Raw genomic sequence first — 21,452 nt, 5'->3', positions numbered from 1 at the left:
ACGCTGAACCCCTAATTTCTCCCAATGTGCAGGTTGGTGCCTTGCATGATTTCCTCCGACATCGGTGTATTAATGAGTCACTGTGTCCATGCATGTAAAGTGCTTTGGATAAAAGCTCTATATAAATTTACTTTTACTCAAGTCAATTTTGAATTCCAGACTTTTAGGCCTACCTGTAACTAAGTATTTCTACATTGCAGTATTGATACTTCACTTGAGTATAAAGAATACAAATAAAATAGTAGCCTACAAGTAGCCTACTTTTTCTGGAGGGCAAACAATATAAGAAGAACAAAAACAAAAAAACAACAACGATGCGGTTTGGGGGGGGGGGGGGGTCTGTTGGTGGTCCATTTATTGGCTTAAAAAAATCTCCCTCTCTCTTCTTCCAGTGAAGGTGGGACCAGGGCGGGACACACAACTCCGCCCCCTCCTCCTCTCTCCACTTCTTGTAGATATGGCAGGGCGGGGCTCTCCACCGGGGGGCGGGTCCATTAAAAAACCTCCTGCAGCCTGGCGCCCTTTTTTTCCTCCCTTTATTCTGCATTCTGCAACAAGAAAAGAATAGAAACTACACGTGCTGTGTTTACACGACGAACGAGACAGAGGATTTTCATTCAGAGGAGAAGGTAAAATAAATATATATAACATTTTTATTTTTATTTTTTAAATATATTTTTTAAGTGAAATGTGCGTGTCTTTTTAAATCTGTATGTTTAAAGGGGTGGCTGCGAGTGTGTGTGTGTGTGTGTGTGTGTGTGTGCGCGGGTGTGTGTTTAACATTCACATGTGTGTAATCAAAAGGGAGACACTTAATAATATATACATTTATTATGACAATAATTATTTTACTCTAATGCGTGTGAATGTGTGGCTAGGTGCGTGCACATTTAAAGGGGCGTGTTGCTGTGTTGAGTGTGTTCGTGTTACATTCACACACTCACTAGTCAGTCACAGTATAGTTAAAGAGGAGAGACTAATAAATATATATTTTATTATAACTATTATTATTTGCATTATTATTATTTAACTAAAACGAGTGTGAATGTGTCTCATGCTAAAGGTCGGGTTGTTGCTGTGTTACATTCACGCTGGTGCGAGACTTTTTATATATACATATATATAGGCCTATATTTCATTATAATTATTATGATGTTTTAACTGAAATGTATTTCTGTTATTTAAAGGTGCACTGCATGTACATTTAAATGGGCTGTGTTTGTTACATTCAATTTCACACAGCAGTGTGTAGGCTAGTTGTGGAGGAGAGACTTTTCAAACCGGGCAGAACCGGAGGGTCAAACACAGTGTTGCCATGTCCGCTTATTATAAGCGACTTTGAGCTTGTTTTATTCCCCCTGTTTAGTTGCTTGTAAATTGGCTTGTTGTTTCCCAATGTTGTTTAAACCAGTGTGTCAATGAGAGCCCCCTAAAAAAACAAAAAATGTCTGCGGACCCCCATCTGAACACATTGCATGCCAGGGACTCTCATAAGATTTGGGTTGTTAAAAATGTTTACAAATATATTCCACATTTTTTACAAAAACTAAATATATATATATATATATATATATATATATATATATATATATATATATATATATATATATATATATATATATATATATATATATATCTTCCAGGACTTGTGTTTAAAGTAGCAGCTTTCCAGAATGGAAACAAGACCGCAAATACTTTTTCGGTGATGCCATTGGACGTGTGTTTGACTGTACCCTGTACTGATTACATTTCTGCCAATAACGTATTCAATCAATCAAAGCTGTAAGCTTGTAGCTCTGCTATTTCCAAAAAGCTTATTTTGGGGGGGCTTGTGGTTTCATATAACCGGTTGCTTGTTTCTCTCACGCGCCATCTGGCAACACTGGGGTACTCAAACAACGAACCACCAACAGCATTACTATTTTATCATCATTATATTTCCGTCGTGTTTCCTTGCCTGTCTTCTCCTCGCTTGGTAGAAGCTTCTAATCTTTCGGTGGGGTGGCGGAGATTATTAAAACAAGAAGGTAAGATTTAAAACATTAATAAAACACGTACAGGATAATTATAAAACGTGTATTTGTTGCTTTTTTAAGAAGGAATGGAAATGGGGAAAATCCACACTGTTAAAAGGCGGGCGGCTGCAAGCGGCGCTCGAGCTCCACACGGTATTTAATGTAGGCTAATTTAATCTCAGGGTTTTCTTTAATCGTGTTATAAATTCTATATTTTTTTTAGTCGGTTCATGCACGTTACTAACTGCCTTTTCGCGTCGCCAGGCTTAACGTCGACCGCAAACTACGGCGATTTATGTGGTTTTTAGAGTAGACGTTTAAATGGAGTGATTTAAAGGCTTGTTTGTGTCTCAGGAGGAGGAGGACGCCGCCATGGAGCACACGACGCTCGATGCGCCCGCTCGTCACGGCGGAACTTCGACCCTTTTTGTTTGCACTTCTAACATTTACAACCCGTACAGCTACACAAACGTTAATATTTCAAATGTAAAGTGCTTAACCCCAGGGCCACGGGCCACGTAAGTCCTCGGGCGGTTATAAGTACCCATATCTTCCGTATTCAATAACGAAATGCATTTTAATTCGATCGCTGGCTCATTTCCTCATAAAGTTATAATGTATTAAGAGTGCAGTACACATTCCCGACCGATAAGGGGCGCGTAGTTAGTTGAAAGCATAATGGCGAACCAAACTGATGACATAAATAATGGCCACCGATCGGATTCAAATGCTTTTTTTTTTATCGCACAATGCTGCAAACACGGGTACTTGTACCCGCCAGGGGAGCACCATCCGTGGCCTTTGGGATAAGCACTTTATATTTGAAATGTGAACGTTTATGCGGACGTACGGGGTTGTTGAATGGAACGCAGTGCAAGAAAAAAAGCCCAGGTTGAAGCTCCGCCATGACAGTCAGTCGGTCATGTTATCGTGTGTGTGTTATATTGTGGCTTCCATGGCGGCTCGAGCTGTAGCAGGGGGGGAAGGCAGATCTATAAGCCCTTGTGAGCTTGTAGATCTGCCCTTTCCCCCGGCTTTCTAGCAGACACACACACACACACACAGCAGAGTCATTGTAATGTGTTTTAATGCACGCACCCTGGCTGCAATGCATGCTCTCACTGCTTGCAGCCACGGTCCACAACGACCGATTTTTATTCCCGGATTATTTTTATTCTATTTTATTAAAGCTAATTTGAGAATCGAACCACGTACTTGGCCACACAAATATAACCTTCCACGCAGTACATATATTATTATAAGCTTGGATATATTGTAGATTGTTGTTTGCTGCGATTATATATATATTTTTTGTAGCTTAGTTCTGTTTATATAGTTTAGTTTTAGAGCGGGGGGGGGGGGGGGGGGAGAGATATGTGCCGCGTTTTATTGGGGTCGCAGACTCGCAGGGCCCAGCTACAGCATGCTAACATACTAATGCTAAACTAGTACAATGCAATGCTACGATGCTAACGCCAATGCTAAACTACTAGTACAATGCACACTGCTGCTGCTAGGTAGTGCAGACTCTGTGGTGGTTCCCCCTCCATTAGTGGGGTCCTAGGCTGGGGACCTTGATGTATGGGGGGTCTGGGGCTGGGCCGGGTACCCCAGGGGTCCTTGGTGGATGAGATTGGGGGAGACTGCTTCTGCTATTGTGGATGAATGCATGCATCCTCAGTGGCGTAACCATGTACATTTACTCTCAAATACTGTACTTGAGTACAATTTTGAGGTATTACTGGAGTATTTCCAGTTTTTCAGTAGGCTACTTTTACTTCTACTTCACTACATCTCCAGAGGCAAATAGCCACTCCACTAGAATTATTTGAAAAGTTTAGTTAATTTGTAGATTTGGGTCTTCAGTCTGTTCAACACCCACATCAAAAATAAAACGGAGCACATAACACCAAGACAATACAAAAACATCAACATGATCCTTATCTTTTAACTAGACCAGTTTAATGGAGTTTATTTTAGCACAGTGGTTTTCAACCTTTTTCATATGAAGGACAGTCCAATATTCAACATTTTGAGCCACGGACCACCATTTGATGTGATTTACCCTCTCCGACTCGAGACTTGGAATACGCTTTGTTGTTGGATAAGATTCTGTCCACAATTCCATGCTGTATTGATGATGGTACCATTAGGAGAGATGAAAGGCAAACGTTGATCAAAATACCAATTCTTCTACGTTAACTCATTGTGTAATCCTCTTGTAAATTAATGCAGATGTGTACCATTTATTTAACCCTTGAGAGTGTGGTCTCCAAGGACCACTGGTTGAGAACTACTGATGAGACTTAAACAGTAGCCCAGGAGGACTTCAAACTTTGTGTTTTCAGACATTCAACCACTCACGAAAGCCTCAATACTTCTTGGCACGGTCGTACTTGGTCTGCTCTTTCCCACCCTGTAAACCAAAACCTCTGCCAAAAATAGCCAATCTACAAGCAAGCTCAACTACTCGTGAGCTTGTAGATCGGCTAGTGTCCCCCCAAGAACAGGGATGAGAGGGTTCACGTGGTTATGTAAACATTTAAGTTCCTATCACACACACACGCGGTAGTAGTGGAACTATTTCACGGATTATACTGAGGTGAACCCAGCTACCTACTGTGAGTGACTGTGTGTCCTTGTGTGCCCTCCCATGCTGTGCTGTTCCTGTCTAATATGATGAAATTATTATATATATATTTTTTATGTTTTGTCAGATCGAACATAGAGAGAACATGAGCGGAAAGGAAGCATCAGAAGGGGAGGAGAAGAGGGGCCGCGGTAGACCCCGCAAGAACCCAGAGGAAAAGGCTGAAGTAGTAAGTGTCCATGTTCAATTCATGTTAATATATTTACGGCCTTTAAATAGATATATTCATTTATGTGCTTTAAACATATTGCATTAATACTCATTTGTTTAATTGCTTTAAATGCCGTTGGATGTACTATAATTGTCCATATGTTTATGGGCATTTAATAGAGATATGGTTACCAACTGTAACTTTAGCTGTGGACCACCTGGAACCTCCTCAAGGACAACTGGTGGTCCCAGGACGACCGCTGAGTAAAATGATTGTTTAGTGTTTATTGTTTAATGAAAATATTGAAACACAAACCAAATGGACCCTTATGGGTCCAACACTCACAGTGGCAACACAGTAGACAGGAAAAACATGGGACGGATACAGGTTATAGGACCGAGTAGACCAGGGGTGGGCAACTTTTGGTGATGGAGAGGGCCACTATAGTTCCACACTCATCCAGAGGGCCACTATAGTTCCACACTCATCCAGAGGGCCACTATAGTTCCACACTCATCCAGAGGGCCACTATAGTTCCACACTCATCCAGAGGGCCACTATAGTTCCACACTCATCCAGAGGGCCACTATAGTTCCACACTCATCCAGAGGGCCACATTGCATATACTGTTGTATCAAGTATAAAAAAAGGCAGGTCTACAAGTTCAAAACACATCGCACTGTGTTGCGTTTTGAGCTTGTAGATCGGCTATTTTTTTATTGGAAACCTGAAATGTAACAATCATATTTATTTAACTTCAAATGCATTTAGTTATGGGTTACTTATGTTAACTACGAACAAAGTGAAGAACCAACAAAGTGCCAATCCGATCATCGTAATAATATTTTTTCTGTGGCTCCGCAACTTAATGAATAACGAGCAAACGCCTGTGTTCTCGTGTGTGTGTGTGTCAACTCCTCTAGTTGCATGCGCGCTGCTCAGGGCTCAATCACCGTGCACGACAAGCAGCCCTGCTTCAGCCTGCCCTGGTCTAGCAGTGATAAGTGTTATTAGGACCAACATTAGGACAAATCAAAGTTATCAAACGGCGAAAGTAGCCGATCTGCATGAGGAAACTACTGAACTTTTGTGGAGATCTTGTACAGCCTCCGTGGCATTACGTTGAGTGGTAATGTAACAGTACTAGAGCTGGGACTCGATTAAAAAAAAAATCTAATTAATCAGAGGCTTTGTAGTTAATTAATCTCGATTAATCGCATATCAATATTTAACCCGAGAACAGTGAGAAACCTTTTTTTTTCAAATGTTTTTGGTATCCCAGTGAATAGTGACTACGGGATTCCACTCATTTTCAACATTTTACTGTCATTAATATACCTTAGAGTTGTTGTGTGGATATAATAAGAAAGTCCCCCCCATTCTGTGTTGCCTAGAACTGGAGGTCTGAAAAAAAATCAGTAACATTATGAAGTACATCTCAGTGACATCACAAAAATGTACTTCATAATGTTACTGTTTTTTTTCCATTTCATTTTTCCATTTGACGTTGTTCTAATGTTAAATGCTGTGTATGCGGCTAGCTCTCTTCTGTGACTCATTGTACATGATTGTAGTGCTTGAAAACACCGCTGTATGTCTGATTTGCGTTCAACTATATGTATGTGTGTATATATATAAATATTGAAGGATCAAATTAAGTCTGATAATGTACCATGCACGTTAACATTTCCATTACTTAACCCATTCTGAACGGGAACCCATTTTGGTGTTGGCATCATGTTATGCTTTAGCTATTGAAAAATAGCAGATCTACAAGCTCATACGAGCTTGTAGGTCTGCTATTTTTGAAAAAATCGAAGAACGACTGACATTTTTTAGAATCTGATCTCAGGTCAGAATGGGTTAATCAGACCAGTGTGTGTCCAGTGGAAACCTCGTATGAATCTGATCTCAGGTCAGAATGGGTTAAGACCACTTTTCAAATATTTTGTAATATTTTGGACAAATTAGCCAAACGTCGAGGTACCCAGATGCCCCTAGTGCCCTCTGCCCACCTATCCTATAACCAATTTTAGTTGCCAAACCAATGGATTGTCTCTCTTGTAATTTACTTTTGTTCTCACTTGCAACCGTATGCAAGGTGCATAATGTACTATTGAAGGCCTATAAGTGTCTTCCTCTGGGGTTTTTAACTTTTAACACACTGCACCACGTGGCTGTAAAATCAAGATGTCAGTATTTGAATTGATTGGCCAGACTAGCAATATAATACAACAGAACTTCAAAAGATGCGTCTATAAAATGAAGCAAATCGGTCATAATTTCATAATCGGGCACCCCTAATATATATATTAATTAAAGTGATTTAGCATGAGTTCAGTTAAAGCAAAGTTACTATGTTTACCCAGGGTATCTGGACTAAGCTCAAGAACTTGTTTACAGCCAGGCCCTGCTCATAGAACATTTCATGGTAGGGGTTCAATGCCTTGCTCAAGGGCACTTCAGCGGTGGTAATTTTAACTTGCCGGTCCGGGGATATGAACTAGCGACCTTCCGATATCAAGACTGCTCTGCAAACCGTTCGGCCACAGCTGCCCCCATTTAACGCACAAAAACAGCCACTTTAAACCAGGAAAGCATTTTAGATTAGGTTTTTGAACAGTGGTTCTCAAAAAAGCTAGTGCAAGTGCTAAGGGCATTCTTCTGGTAGGCGTGACATGTTTTAATCGGACGTTGGACGGCGCAGAGGAACTTTGATTATGATATGACCTCTGACCCTCGGTCCTATGAGTCAGACGGCAGCATTGAAGCTGTAACCCGAACTCATTCAACTAGTTGTAAACCCCCCCTTCCCCCCCTCTACTCTGAATGGACTGAGTAGGGGTGAGTCACCCAGCTAGCTGTCAGCCCCCCCCCTTCCTCCCCCCTCTTCTTGAATGGACTGAGTTGGGGTGATTCACCCGGATAGCTGTCAGCCAGCTTGTTAGGTCTTCAGGATTGAATTCCGTGGTCGGTTCGATTGCAGCTATGTTACTATGATCTGGAACGCAACCAGAGGCAGCTCTGCCATGACATCTACAGCCGCGTGCACTGCAGCCACACCACACTTCATTATCCTCTGCCATGACATCTGCGTGCAGCCACCACACTTTTCATTGTCTCTGCCATGACATCTCCATCTGCGTGCAGCCAGTGCCACCATACTTCATTGTCCTCTGCCATGACATCTGTGTGCAGCCACCACACTTTTCAATGTCTCTGCCACCATGACATCTGCATTCAGCCTGCACATTGTCCCTACAGCAGGTCTATGTATGCTGTGCATACGATGTCGCATGACCTTTTGTTTAGGGGGTTCCCTAGATGACGGGAAGTGACAGTTTAAGGACTTTTCTTTAAGGGTCTCAAAGTGTCCTTGAGTGGGTTCCAAATGGCCCCGTACGGGTGTGTAACTCTTGAGTGTACACGCATGGAACTAAATTAACCCATAAAGGGTATTTGTACACTTCAGAGTTATGGGGGTCCTTGAAATTACTACTGTACACTAAATGGAACAGAGCCTTAATTAGTATCGTCTGTAACACCTGTGAAGGAACTCAGAAGTGGCCTGTAATTAGAAAGAAGAAATTTTTCTTTCTTCCAAAATGGCGTGTGCAAATTAAGAGCCCATTGACCTGCATTTTTGGTAGTAGTGACAGTACTTTTACTTAAGTAAAAGAAGATGCAGTACTTATTTCACCGCTAGCTAGCCACCTGTCAGCCCTGAAGTAGCGCTGCATGGGTGTCTGTTGCACTGACCTTGGGATGGCACTCCCTCCCTCCTGTGTGCCGTGTATGATTTGGCACCATCTGAAAAGGATTTGTGCCAGCGACTCCCAGAAGAGAAGATTCTTGAACATTATTCGCAAATTAAAAAATAAATCAAAAATGGCAGCTACCCAAGCTTATTTTTGTATAGCCAATAATAAAATATAAGCCAACATGGATGCTTTAATGGTTAGATTCATGCTTCAAAGGTCTTTAAAATTGCCAGGTACTCCTATAGAGGGTATGCACACATCATCATACCCGGAAGTTATGCGGAAGCGCCTACTGCCTGGGGGGAGAAAATCTACTGTCCTTGACAGCCCATACACCCACACAGAAAAGTCCTATCTGATTGCATTAAACGGTGTTAAACGACATTAAATTCACTTTGCCACTCGCTTTGCCATTCACTTTATGCATGCGCATACCCTCTATAGGAAATCCACTGCTTGGTTTAAAACTATATCCCTTTAAAAAGTGTATTTATTGGCCCAGGCCGTAGCGTAACGGTCTGGGCACCGGACTGGTAATCCAGTCGCAGTGTGCCGCGGGTTCGACTCCCGGACCCGACACGGCCTTTACTGCATGTCATCCCCCCATCTCTCTCCCGTTTCCTGTCAGCCTACTGTCTGTCCCTTCAAAAATCAATAAAAGGCGTAAGCCGCAAAAAAAATATCTTAAAAAAAAATAAAAAATAAAAAATAAAAGTGTATTTATTTAACTGTACTTTTCTTTTGTTATTGACTGTTTTCTCTTAACTTTATTCTCCAGGAGCCCAGCGGTTCCCCGTCAGCGAAGAGGCCCAGAGGTCGGCCGAAGGGCTCCAAAAACAAGAGGCACGGAGCGGTGAAGGCCAAAGTATGTTTTTACCATCATACCCCCTTACTTAACCAGTCTTGTTTTTGAGTGGTGCAACCACTCCAAAGAACAGCAATGTCCGTGTTGACCTATGTGACTATGTATGAGTACCAGTAGGGGCAAAAGTGGTGCTGTTGTGCCAGAAACAGAGAGATAGTGCTGCACTGTTGCCTGCTAATGAGAGAGAGGGGAGTTGCACCACTCAGTTCACACAAGTGTGATTTTTATTTTTAACACTCATGCCCCTTCCTTACCCCCTTACTTAACCTGTATGTTTTTGAGCGGTGCCTCCGCTCCAATACGTGGCTATGTGTGTCTGCGTCTGTATGTCCGAGCACGGAAAGCTGCAACATAGTAACTCTGTCACTTCTCAACCGTTTTGGACGCAGGAAGGCTTGCTGGAGTTTGGCCATGTCAAGACTGGCATCCCTAGTTTGGCCTTGCCAACACTGGCATCCCTAGTTTGGCCTTGTCAACACTGGAGTCCCTAGTTTGGCCTTGTCAACACTGGAGTCCCTAGTTTGTCCATGTCAACACTGGCGTCCCTAGTTTGGCCTTGTCAACACTGGCGTCCCTAGTTTGTCCATGTCAACACTGGCGTCCCTAGTTTGTCCATGTCAACACTGGAGTCCCTAGTTTGTCCATGTCAACACTGGAGTCCCTAGTTTGTCCATGTCAACACTGGCGTCCCTAGTTTGGCCTTGTCAACACTGGAGTCCCTAGTTTGTCCATGTCAACACTGGAGTCCCTAGTTTGTCCATGTCAACACTGGAGTCCCTAGTTTGTCCATGTCAACACTGGAGTCCCTAGTTTGTCCATGTCAACACTGGAGTCCCTAGTTTGTCCATGTCAACACTGGAGTCCCTAGTTTGTCCATGTCAACACTGGAGTCCCTAGTTTGTCCATGTCAACACTGGAGTCCCTAGTTTGGCCTTGTCAACACTGGAGTCCCTAGTTTGTCCATGTCAACACTGGAGTCCCTAGTTTGTCCATGTCAACACTGGAGTCCCTAGTTTGTCCATGTCAACACTGGAGTCCCTAGTTTGGCCTTGTCAACACTGGAGTCCCTAGTTTGTCCATGTCAACACTGGAGTCCCTAGTTTGTCCATGTCAACACTGGAGTCCCTAGTTTGTCCATGTCAACACTGGAGTCCCTAGTTTGGCCTTGTCAACACTGGAGTCCCTAGTTTGTCCATGTCAACACTGGCATCCCTAGTTTGTCCATGTCTTTATAGGCAAAAGATGTGAAGGGGAAAAAAAAACACATGCCTCCCGGTGTGAACCTACCCCCCTCCACTCCAAACACACAGCCCTAGTTCTTCTCTTCTTGTCGTCTCCATGGCAACAGCTGATTTCTCCCCTCGCCCCAACCCTGTCTCCCATTCTGTCTCTCTCTCTCTCTCTCTGTTCATTTTGACAGCAAATTCCAATTTAGTCTCGAATAACACACCATTTAGTTTTAGTTCTATTTAGTCCTCACAAATGGTTTAGTCTTAGTCGACTAAATATCGAAAATCTAATTATTTTATTTAGTCTTAGACAAAATCACACCCATGTGAAGTGAGGGGTGCTCTTATCATCGTACATCATCATACATCTCATTCCGGCCAATTAGAATTTGCGTCCTCACCTTCGTCTTCAATGTTTGAGTTACATAATGTTTGTTTACACAAACATTCAAAATGGTCCATTCATTGTCGATGACATTTAAAGATGGTGTGCCGTGATTTCTTTCCACCCTAAAACATGAAAAAGAAAGTACAGTATTTGTTAAAATGTCGTCTTTATGTGGACACACCCACCCGTTCAAGTATGCCTGTTGGGTGGTGATGGATGGTGATCCACCTGAACTGAAGCCACACCCACAGCTGTTGTATTTTAAAGGGGGAGGGAAGGGATGATATTATGATGTCACTATATCACAGTTTTTTCTTTCATTGGCAAATTTGACTGTCAAGGTTTCAGCCTCCAGGAAGTATCTTTAAATACAAAGGGAAGACATCATTGCACATAACAACCACACCAAGGGGTCTAATGAAGTACTCTCACCTCATAAACACATGGAAAACTGGAAAGAAATACAAAAATCACAGAACTCCATCTTTGTTGGGACAACATTTGTTTTACATACACTAAAAGCTGGGCATAAAATTAAGACTGGTTATCGAGTTCTCATTTGCCACAACCTATGTCACTCACTTTTGAGTGACATAGAAACCAGCCACGTATTCAATATGAAAGCATGTCGTGCACAGACACTGCCACGTGTTGTGAGCTTGTAGATCGGCTATAGATCGGCAAAGGCTCTCTTTTCACACGGAGAGGAAAAACCCCCAAAAAGAGACCAAAAGCACAGCATGGGGGAAAAACTAATCTGAAATAAATCAATTTTACTGAATCAGATTACACTATTCAGTAATCTACAGTTTATTTAGTCGACAAATGTATTTTGGCGGGCCTTGATGTCGTCCTAATGGCAGATTTGACACTTGTGTAAAATCACGTCGCACTGTGACAAATTGTGAGCTTGTAGATTTATTTTTAGCATACATTTTAGCATAGTTTTTATTTAATATATTTAGTCATATAGCTTAGTTTACATTTAGTTTCCATTTAGGTTTAGTGTTGGTGTTTTAGTTTGTCATTTTAGTCTATTACATCAACACTGTTTCAGTGTCTCCTAGCAACCGAGGATCATTCACAAGCGCCCTCTAACACTGAAAACAATACTTCAGCTTTGGCACCCAGAACTTTCACAAATTACGTCCCGGTGGTTGGGAACCTCTGGTGTAAAGTAACTAAATATGTTTACTCAAGTACTGTGCTTAAGTAACATTTTGAGGTATTTTTATTTAGCTGGAGTATTTCCAACTTTTAGTACGTTGACTTATACCCCACTACATCTCAGAGGCAAATGTTTACTCCACTACACCTATTATATGGAAACCTTAGTTTTATTTATTAGCAAATATTTTTAATATAAATATGGTCGATCTCTGTTGGAGCTACTGGAGGCAAAATGGTACATAAAGCAGGCGTGCTTTGCTCCTCCCCACCACCCTCCCTCTCCCAGGCTGACAACACTGAGAGCATTATATGGCAAATGTAATGATTCCCATTTCCCAAATCTGCCCCCATCAACCAGGAGTCTAAGACGGTATGGAATATTATATAAAGCATTGGAACACATTTTATTTCACTTTTAATGTCCAATAATTTCACGTTATAATATTAATCTCATATGGGGCCAGAGCCCTCTGTGTGTCGTCCGTCAGACTGCAGATGTATAGACAGACTGTTCCGGACTGGGATAAAGAGGTCGATAACTAAGTAGATTTTCTCCCGATTTGTCTCTTAAAATAAGCCATTTTAGTATGAATATCTTGGAAATATTGTGTGCCTTGTGGTGATTGATGATTGGGTCCAGTATTTAGTTCAGTGACCATGGAGTTAAGTAAAATAGAGATGTATGTATGTATATAAGGGCCGCGACTTAATTGATATTAACTACAGAAAAAACACATTTTTTTTTCACCGCGGAACGTTTCTCACTTGGTAGTACTGGATAGGCTGCGGCACGCCTGCGCCGCAGCAGCATAGAGTGAGCAGCAGTCCACTCTACACTACAACTCCGTCAGACAACAACAAAGCCGCTTATATCGCTTTTGCTGCATGGATGGGACATTTAGATTTAAAAGCTATCGGATGGACGCGTGGATAGCAGCATGGTTGTGTGCAATGTCAGAGGGAAAGGATCCATAAGCCATATGACCAACGTTGGCTTCCATGCTAGCTGCTTCAGCTTAACATGTCTCAGTACACCGTTGCAGTGATTTCAGCACAGCACGAAGCTGTCAAGCTGTCCTCGATGCGAAACATACTGAAGCCGAAAGCGTGGAAGTCCGTGGTCAGACAATGGTCTGCCCCAACCCCATGCACTCCCCAGCAAGTGCATTCCACAGTTTATTTTATTCCTTTGTCTTAGTGTTTCCCCCTTAGAGTATATACTCTAAGGTTTCCCCCCCTCATAAAGTAGTTTTTATTAGTTTTCTCATGCCCCGCCATGTAAAGCACATTTGAGTATTCATATACACACTGAAGACACCTTATAGGCATTTGCTGCAATTCTTTATCTGTTGGGGGGGGGGGGGAGGAGTTGTATTGCTTAAAGGGAAATGCCACTCATTTTCAACATTCTTCTATGGAGTTGTGTGGAAAACTGAAATAAATAGTCCCCCCCCCATTTTGTGTTTCCTAGAACTGGAGGTCTGAAAAAAACAGTAACATTATGTAGTAAATCTTTGTGATGTCACTGAGATGTACTTCATGTTACTGAACTGAACTGAACCTCCAGTTCTAGGCAACACAGAATGGGGGGGGGGGGACTTTTTATATTATATCCACACAACAACTCTAAGGTATATTAATTACAGTAAAATGTTGAAAATGAGTGGAATCCCGTAGTCGCTATTCATTTAATTCACTGGGATACCAAAACTTTTGGAAAAAAAAAGGTTTCTCACTGTTCTCGGGTTGAATATTGATATGCGATTAAACGAGATTAATTCATTACAAAGCTTCTAATTAGATTAAAATGTGTAATCGAGTCCCAGCCCTAATATGTATATGAATGTGTATATGTATGTGTATCTGTGCATGTATGTATATGTGTGCAAACAAGTACTTAATGTGAGTAGTTTTTCTGCCACTGCACTGCCAGCTGCCTCTGTCTGACCAGGTGTCCATGCAGAGAACTAGAGTGTCCTTCCAGATAATAGAGCCATGAACTCAATGCCCCCATTTCTATCTCACTGGAGCCCTCTGCAGGCTGCAAGCTGCAGCTTCATATCTGGATGCATGTGATTGACTCATGTTTTTTTTTCTTTTTTGATATGGTTTATTAAGATGTTGGTTCACCCGACTGTTTAAAAAAATATCATTTTGTGAAATTCTTTGTCGGCCTCTAACTGAGTCCATCTCCGTGTTTTCCAGAAAACGACGACTGCCTCGCCCGTCACAGCCAGCGGAAAACGCCGGGGACGACCCAAGAAGGAGGTACGCGATCCATGTTGATGATCCCACAATGCAATGCTTCCTTCAGGAGCCATGTTGATGATTGTATACATCAACATGGCTTATATTTTATACTACTTGAGTCTCACCACTTGTCTTAGAGTAGACCGTCTACTCTAGACTTAGTAAAACGCACTCGAAATGCACTGTTCTTGGTGCGTTCTTACTGTGTCGGAGCGTGGGAAGGGATGGGGCGAGCGCGCAGGTGGGCCCGGTTGAAAAAAGAAACGGGGGCACCCCGACGTCATGTTTTGGCCGGAAGGCATTCGTCTTCCGCCCCGTCGTCTTGTGGGGCTCCTTGACATGATTAGGTTTGAGCACATAGAAACATGCGTTTTTCAGAAAACTGTTTTGTAGACTCGACCTCGGTTCTAAACGGCTTTAACAAACCAGCTGTTTGTTTCTGTTAGCAGGAAATGTAGTTGTATGAACCTCCTCCATAAGGCTGTACCGCATTAGACACACACAGTGACCCATAGTTACCTCTGGGTCTATCTACCCTATTGCTACCCTGGTCTCTGCTTTACACAGTGACCCATAGTTACCCCACTACCCTGGTCTCTGCTTTTATGAATGAGAGAGAGAGAGAGGGGGGGGGGTTTGTTAGTGAGAGCTTGAGGAAACCCAACACTGTTGCCATGTCTGCTTATTATAAGCAACCTTTGGCTTTTTCCACCCTGTAAAGTTGCTTGTAAATATTGATAGTTGAGGGTTGTGTTTTTGGGTGGGCTTATTTCTAAAGTGTAGTTGCACATTTTAGGATTCTAAAGTGTAGTTTATTTTGGGCTTGACACAGCAAAGTTTGTCGGGATCAGGATACGAACCCGCGACACACTGTCATGCTGGATTACCAGGCAAGGTGCCTGGACCACTAAGCCGGCCCAGGCCGGGTGTGGTTTTTGAAAGTGTATAAGCAACTTTGTGTAAAGTCGCTTATATATTGATAGTTTATTGTTTCTAAAGTGTAATTGATTATTTTGAGCTTGTTTCCAAAGTGTAGTTGCTTATTTTGGGTTTTGCTGTGTAATGTATTAAACATTTTCATGTTAAGGGCCAGCCAAATGAATATGAATTGTCTGCAGACCCCCACCTGAATATGTTATCCCAGAGAACCCCCATGCAAGACGTTTAAAAGATATATTCCACATGTTCTTCCAAGATTTTGTTTGAAAATGGCAGATCTACAAGCTCGCATTGCACCGCATTGTGAGCATGTAAGACCGTATGTTTTCAAATATCCAATGCACGCAGGTTTATAAGGTTGTTTTCAGACAGACCTAGTTGCTCGTTTTTCTCTCTCGCAAAACCTGGCAACAGAGGATGCGTCATGGCTGACTCACTGCACTGGCGTGAATCACTCCTCACTTGTTACAGGATGGCTCACTACTCTGCCTGCTGCTGAATGGAGGGGGGTTTCCCTCCCCTGAAGGAAGGGGTTAGATTACACTAGCAAACTTCATTTAGGATGCATTCTAATCATGTCCATGTTGATACAGTATATACTTGGCTCGGTATTGAAGTTGGTAGTAGTAGTGGTGGTGTGGTGAGTGAGTCAGTAGCATCTGGAATGGAACTGACCTCAAATGCTACCAGAGGATTTACAGCTATGACAATGTGTGAGATATGGACGGGGCTTCTTGACATTAGTAGAGGAACTTGAACCTTGGCTGGTGTATCGTTTCTGTCTAGTATTGTCTAGTTTCTTTTTTCATATCCAATTAAATTATTCAGCATTTGAGCCACCGGCCACCATTTGATGAGGTTTTGCCTCGCAGACACTTTGTGCTGCGCAGCTGTTGAGCTTGTACATCTGCTTTTTTCAGTGGTGGAGAGTAACTAAGTACATTTACTTAACACACTCCCTACTTTTGGTGGAGTACTCTGCCATAAGGAATGTAATAACCTTTTGCTCTTGGCGGAATTCTCCGCCAGATAAGCTTCATTATTGATATCAAACCGGATCGCTGATTTCTATTTTTTCATTATTATTTTGGCTCGGCCTTTCCTTCTTTGGCGATCCTAGACCGGGTTGCGCAACAGCCTCCCATTATACAGGCTGACTAAAAGCTGAATAACTCCTATTCTACTGAGCTCTCCATGGTTTGGTCAATTAGCGCTATGTTCGGAGGTCTTTGCTGATTATCCGGTGGTCTAGTTGGAAACATTGGCGCTTTCTAGAGCAAGGATGGCTATAGTTTAGCTCGCTAGCATTGACGCTATCACAACGTGTCGCAACACGTTGTCTTGCAAATTTAGATTTTTTTAATAATGGGATGAATCTACAACAAGAGCCATTCTAGGGCTAAATCTAGAGTTGCAATACCCTCCATTGACTCCCCACTCATCCAATAAATATCGTTTTGCTATAAGTTATTCATCCCTCTTTTATCCATCCGGCGAGACGGGTCGCCGCATTTTAGGAGCACCAAGAAACTCCTGAGTACTAGACCAAAAAAGTTGTGTGCAGCCCTGTATATAATGTTTTAATTTCCCATAGCCGGTGGTAGAGGAGAAGGCCGCCCAGGAGTCGTCTGAGGAGGCAGAGGGGGAAGAGGAGGAGGAAGAGCAGTAGACAACGCCTACCTCACTGACATGCTGAATTCCTGTCACCTCTACAAGACTACATCTACCATCATGCAACAGCAGTTTGGTGCCACCTCTACAAAACTACTACCATCATGCAGCAGCAGCAGCAGCAACGGGGGCGCCACAAATGAAAAGGAAGAACGATGGACTCTGCTCAACAACAACAAACATGTTTCATCGAAGAATTGTATAATTCTTAAATGACAGGTAATAACAGGTTCTGTTCTCCATACATACATGTTTCAATTGCGTTACCATTTAGTCTTTTATACTGGACAAAAGAAAACAAACACAACGCTCCTAAAACAAGGAGTCTGGACCTTATTTTTTTTTCTCTCTCTCTCAATCTGCTTGTTTTTTTTCTCTTGTTCCCTAAAAAAAAAGCTTGGGTTTGTTTGTAGGATGGTTTGTAGGATTGTAATTCTTTCCCCTCCCCTCTCTCTCTCTGCTTAACGTTACTTGATAATATTCCTTCGTTTTGAATAACCCATGTTTGGGATGGTAGGGGCATCACGCTGGACCTTCGTTTCTATCTCTCGCCGTCGTGTTATTTTTTTACTGGACACTGGTGACATTTTACTTGGCTTGGAATAACGTTTTCTCCCGTGTATGAAGTGGTTTGAATCTGTACCCCGTCAATGCGTACATTTGTTATTAAAATAATGGGTGGGGAGTATTTTCAGGATTTCTTTTGGTAATGGGGATAAAAGGTTGTATCTGTTTTTTTTTAATTATATATATATATATAGATGGAAACTTAAATGATATCCATGTGTCTAAAAACTAACTTCAATCTTTCAAGTCGTTTTTCATTGCCGCCCCTCCCGTTCCCCCACCTCCCCCCCTGTACACTTATTGGCTCTCTAGAGGAGGCGGTTCTCGAACCTTTTAGTTTAAAGGACCCCCCCCCGCCCTAACCCTGATGGCGTTCAAAATGGACCTGTAGTGTAAAGGTCCATTTGCGCCACTGCCTCCCCCTCCCTCAAGCGATTTGACGGTTCAGGTTCTGTAACTCGGAAAGCGTACAATTTCAATCAGCGGGTCCAATGCTCAATATGTCTGGTTGCACAGAAGGCAGCCTCTGTGTCTCACTCTCACAACTTTGAGATTCCATTTGTACACTTATATATATATATATATATATATATATATATATATATATTCCCCCCCAAGTTTGAGAACCACGACGCAGTCATCCAGTGTGCTTTAAGCGAGCAACAGTGGCGCATCTTTTTTTCTTTTTCTTATCAGGGAAACATTGTCAACACTGTCTTCACAGACGGCCTGGTTTAGGCTTGGTCTTACGGATCCTACAAGCCCACACACAGCGGGTCGCGTCTGTGATGCGTTGTGGGCTGGTAGAGCGGCCATGTTTGGCACGCTTGCCGCTGTCTAAAATGGCCGATGCTTTCCCAAATTGAATGGCTTATAGTATAAACCGGGCGGGAGTATTATTCTTTTTAGGGCTTTATTCCTTCTGTGTCGTCACGTTTGCACCGCTAAACGAAATCCTTACCATTGCTTTTTCTTAACCGATCTCATAGAATGTTGTATGCTGTCTTTCGCTCCAGGGGGGGAAAATACTTTTCTTTTTTTATTTTCTTTTGAATTTTGTCTGGGAACTCTTCTTGGTCACAGTCCAATTACTGGGTTTTTTTTTTTTTTTTTTTAAGTTTTTCTTTTTTTTCACAAACCTTAATAAAAATCGCTGCTACAACCTCAGTTAAAACAAAACCCGGAAAAACTGCAAACAACCCGTCGGGGCCATTCACAGCGCCTGGTTGAACCTTCATAATACCTCACACACAACGAAATATCGCTTAAATGAAATATACTTTTTACAATTATAGTTCCGTTTAAGATGAAAAAAAAAGATGGAAAAAAAAAACTGGTTTCTGTGCGTTGGATGTTTATAACCTCTGGTTAGGATTGTTTTTGTCTTGATTACGTACATGGTCTTTATTATACTACATAGTTCTGTGTGTTTTTCTGTTGAAGAAAAAAGAAAATGGCTGTAAAAGTGTGTGTTGCGTAACAAGTGGTTTTCAAAGTGGGGTGTGGGGACTCGAGAGGGAACCCAAATGGACCTTGAGGTCCGACACTTGAGTGCACCAGTGGAACCAAATGTACCCGTAGTAGGTGTTACATTTGTTTCCACTTCCCAATGCTCTGTTTTTGACCCTTTTTGTGTACATGCACACACGCAGCTTTACAGCTTTTCTTTTTCTATTAGTTTTAAAAATGTGTGAAGCAACGTCAGGGAAATGAACCTGTCAGCTTATGTTATACTGTTCGCTGACTGTGGTAGAAAATTAGCAGGTCGTGTTTTTATCCTTCAATAAAGAAATAAATCTTTTCTGGTGCACTGAAAAAAATGTTGGTTTGGATTTTCATGGACAAATGTGTTTTTTCTTTGTGACTTGACACTTGTGGGTGTGTTTATTTTATTTTTTCCTTTTCCGTGTTTTCTTTTTTTTCTTTTTGTCCATCAGTCAGTCATTGGTTCCGCCTTCCCGCCACGTTAACAAATTCAAACAATGAACTATTGATTTAATGGTGGTTTATTTTCATAATTGCGCGGCTATTTTAATATTGCGATGCCCTTTCTTTACACGAACCGCCCATCGTCTCATGCGTTCATTCATAAAACTGTAAATTCAAGAATATGACGGGATCACTTGTTTTAATGTACACTGTCAAAAACATGTCAAATGTACAATGTCTATATTTCTATGGTGCCCTATGATGACAATTTGTATCCGGAAAATCGTCAATAAAGACAAGAATTTATTCTCTTTCTTGGGGTTTTTTTTATACGCATATTTTTGTTTTTTTATAGCCGTTTTAGTTTAGATTGAACTCTTCATCTACTCTAATAGCTTAATATTTTATCTGCTTAAATATCTCAGGGGAAACTAGGTGGTTGAACTTTCAATGGTAGTCTGTCAAATCTTAGAAATCTTTTAGCCAGTGACACAAAAATGTGATATTTGGGCTGCCAGTTGCCCGTGTATGCACTAAAATTAACTCCAGTCAAAGAGGGATCACAAGTTTGTTTTTAAACCAACCTGTGGTTTCGTACAGTCAGGCTCATGGACTGCATCTCTCAATGCGTTCCTGTTGGTAATGAGTCATAAAGGCACGGTTTTTAAGGACGGTACATATTTTATGTACAGAGTCAGAATCATCCTGGTGCCAGGCCTTTAAAAACAGTACATATTTAATGTACTGAGTCATAAAATCATCCTAGTACCGTGCCTTAAGAACAGGACATATTTAACAGACTAGTCATTCATTCAAAGTTTTTATCAACCAGCAGTATTTTAAACCAGTGATCCTTGAGGGGTTTCCAGGTGGTCCCTAGCTGAATGATAGAGTTGGTAACCAAATGGACTCTTATAGATCTTTAACTCGACAAGTTCAATTATTGTTAAACATTTACAAGAACATAAAATGGATCGGGAACAAAGCTTACGGGTCAAATTAGTTCCATTTTACATTCTTAAAGTTACATTTTTGTTATACATCAGCATTAGTTAGTTAATTTACAAGAGGTCCACAATTTCAGAATGTAGAACTTTTATTTTGATCAACGTTTGCATGTTATCTCTCCTTATGACACCAACGTCAATGGAGCATGGACATGTGGAAATATTCTTTAGTTTCTTTTTTTGTCTGAAATGAAATCTCATCAGATGGCGGTTCGTGGCTCAAATGTAGGCCTAAATACTGTAGGGCATTTATATGAAAAGGGTTGAAAACCACTGTTTAAATAAATAAACCATTCAAAGCTTCATAACCCAACAGTAGTATGTATATTTAAACCATTCACATCTTTGTAGAATGATGCTCATTCTGAGGCTGAGTCATGGTTTGTCATGTCTTTAATAAGCTTCCACATCCTGATCTGTTTGGATATACTTGATGTACGCTACATGATGATGGGGTGATTCATTCTGATCTGTTTGCATTACTTGTATGTGACGGAGTGACTCAAACGGATGCAATTCCACCGGTGGGAGAAGAAAATAAAATGAGAAAGAAAAAAGCAGTTTGAAAGAACCTTCAATTCCTCCTGCAACCAACCATGTACCCCTTTAACCCATTAGCCGTAGCTTTTAACCACTTAAACCGTTTTAAACTTTAGCTGTTGAAAAATATCCGATATACAAGCTCATACTGCTATCTTTGAGAAATCGTGAAAATGTGGTGCAAATTTTTGAATATATATATTATTTCACAGCGAAATCACAGCAAATCTTTGGGTAGCGCCTGCAAAGAATTTGCCAAAATGAAAGTGCTTGGTATTCAACCCTTGCTTTGAGTTGCTTAGTGGATTGGATGATTTCAC

General features: G+C 41.6%; 1 protein-coding gene across 1 annotated transcript; it reads left to right on the top strand.

Annotated features, from left to right (window-relative positions):
- The first annotated feature begins 544 nt into the window (after nucleotides 1-544).
- Nucleotides 545-19,896, top strand: LOC310861641 (high mobility group protein HMG-I/HMG-Y-like). The gene is made up of 5 exons (XM_083769182.1): nucleotides 545-629; nucleotides 4,733-4,834; nucleotides 9,356-9,442; nucleotides 14,435-14,497; nucleotides 17,013-19,896. The coding sequence occupies exons 2-5, from the start codon at nucleotides 4,751-4,753 to the stop codon at nucleotides 17,085-17,087; spliced, it is 309 nt and encodes a 102-aa protein (XP_083625308.1). The 5' UTR covers nucleotides 545-629; nucleotides 4,733-4,750; the 3' UTR covers nucleotides 17,088-19,896.
- The last annotated feature ends 1,556 nt before the right edge of the window (nucleotides 19,897-21,452 follow it).

Source organism: Protomyctophum parallelum, assembly GCF_964188405.1.
Source record: "Protomyctophum parallelum genome assembly, chromosome: 7".
NCBI classification, from domain to species: Eukaryota; Metazoa; Chordata; class Actinopteri; order Myctophiformes; family Myctophidae; genus Protomyctophum; species Protomyctophum parallelum.
The sequence above is the reverse complement of the archived record's forward strand: the minus strand, read 5'-3'. Positions and strand labels throughout refer to the sequence as shown.

What these genes read in the sequence shown, in the direction of transcription:
- LOC310861641 (XM_083769182.1), top strand. Translation starts at nt 4,751, where the DNA reads ATGAGCGGAAAGGAAGCATCAGAAGGGGAGGAGAAGAGGGGCCGCGGT. An exon ending in CAGAGGAAAAGGCTGAAGTA is followed by an intron (nt 4,835 to 9,355) that starts GTAAGTGTCCAT and finishes TTTATTCTCCAG; the next exon opens with GAGCCCAGCGGTTCCCCGTC. An exon ending in ACGGAGCGGTGAAGGCCAAA is followed by an intron (nt 9,443 to 14,434) that starts GTATGTTTTTAC and finishes CGTGTTTTCCAG; the next exon opens with AAAACGACGACTGCCTCGCC.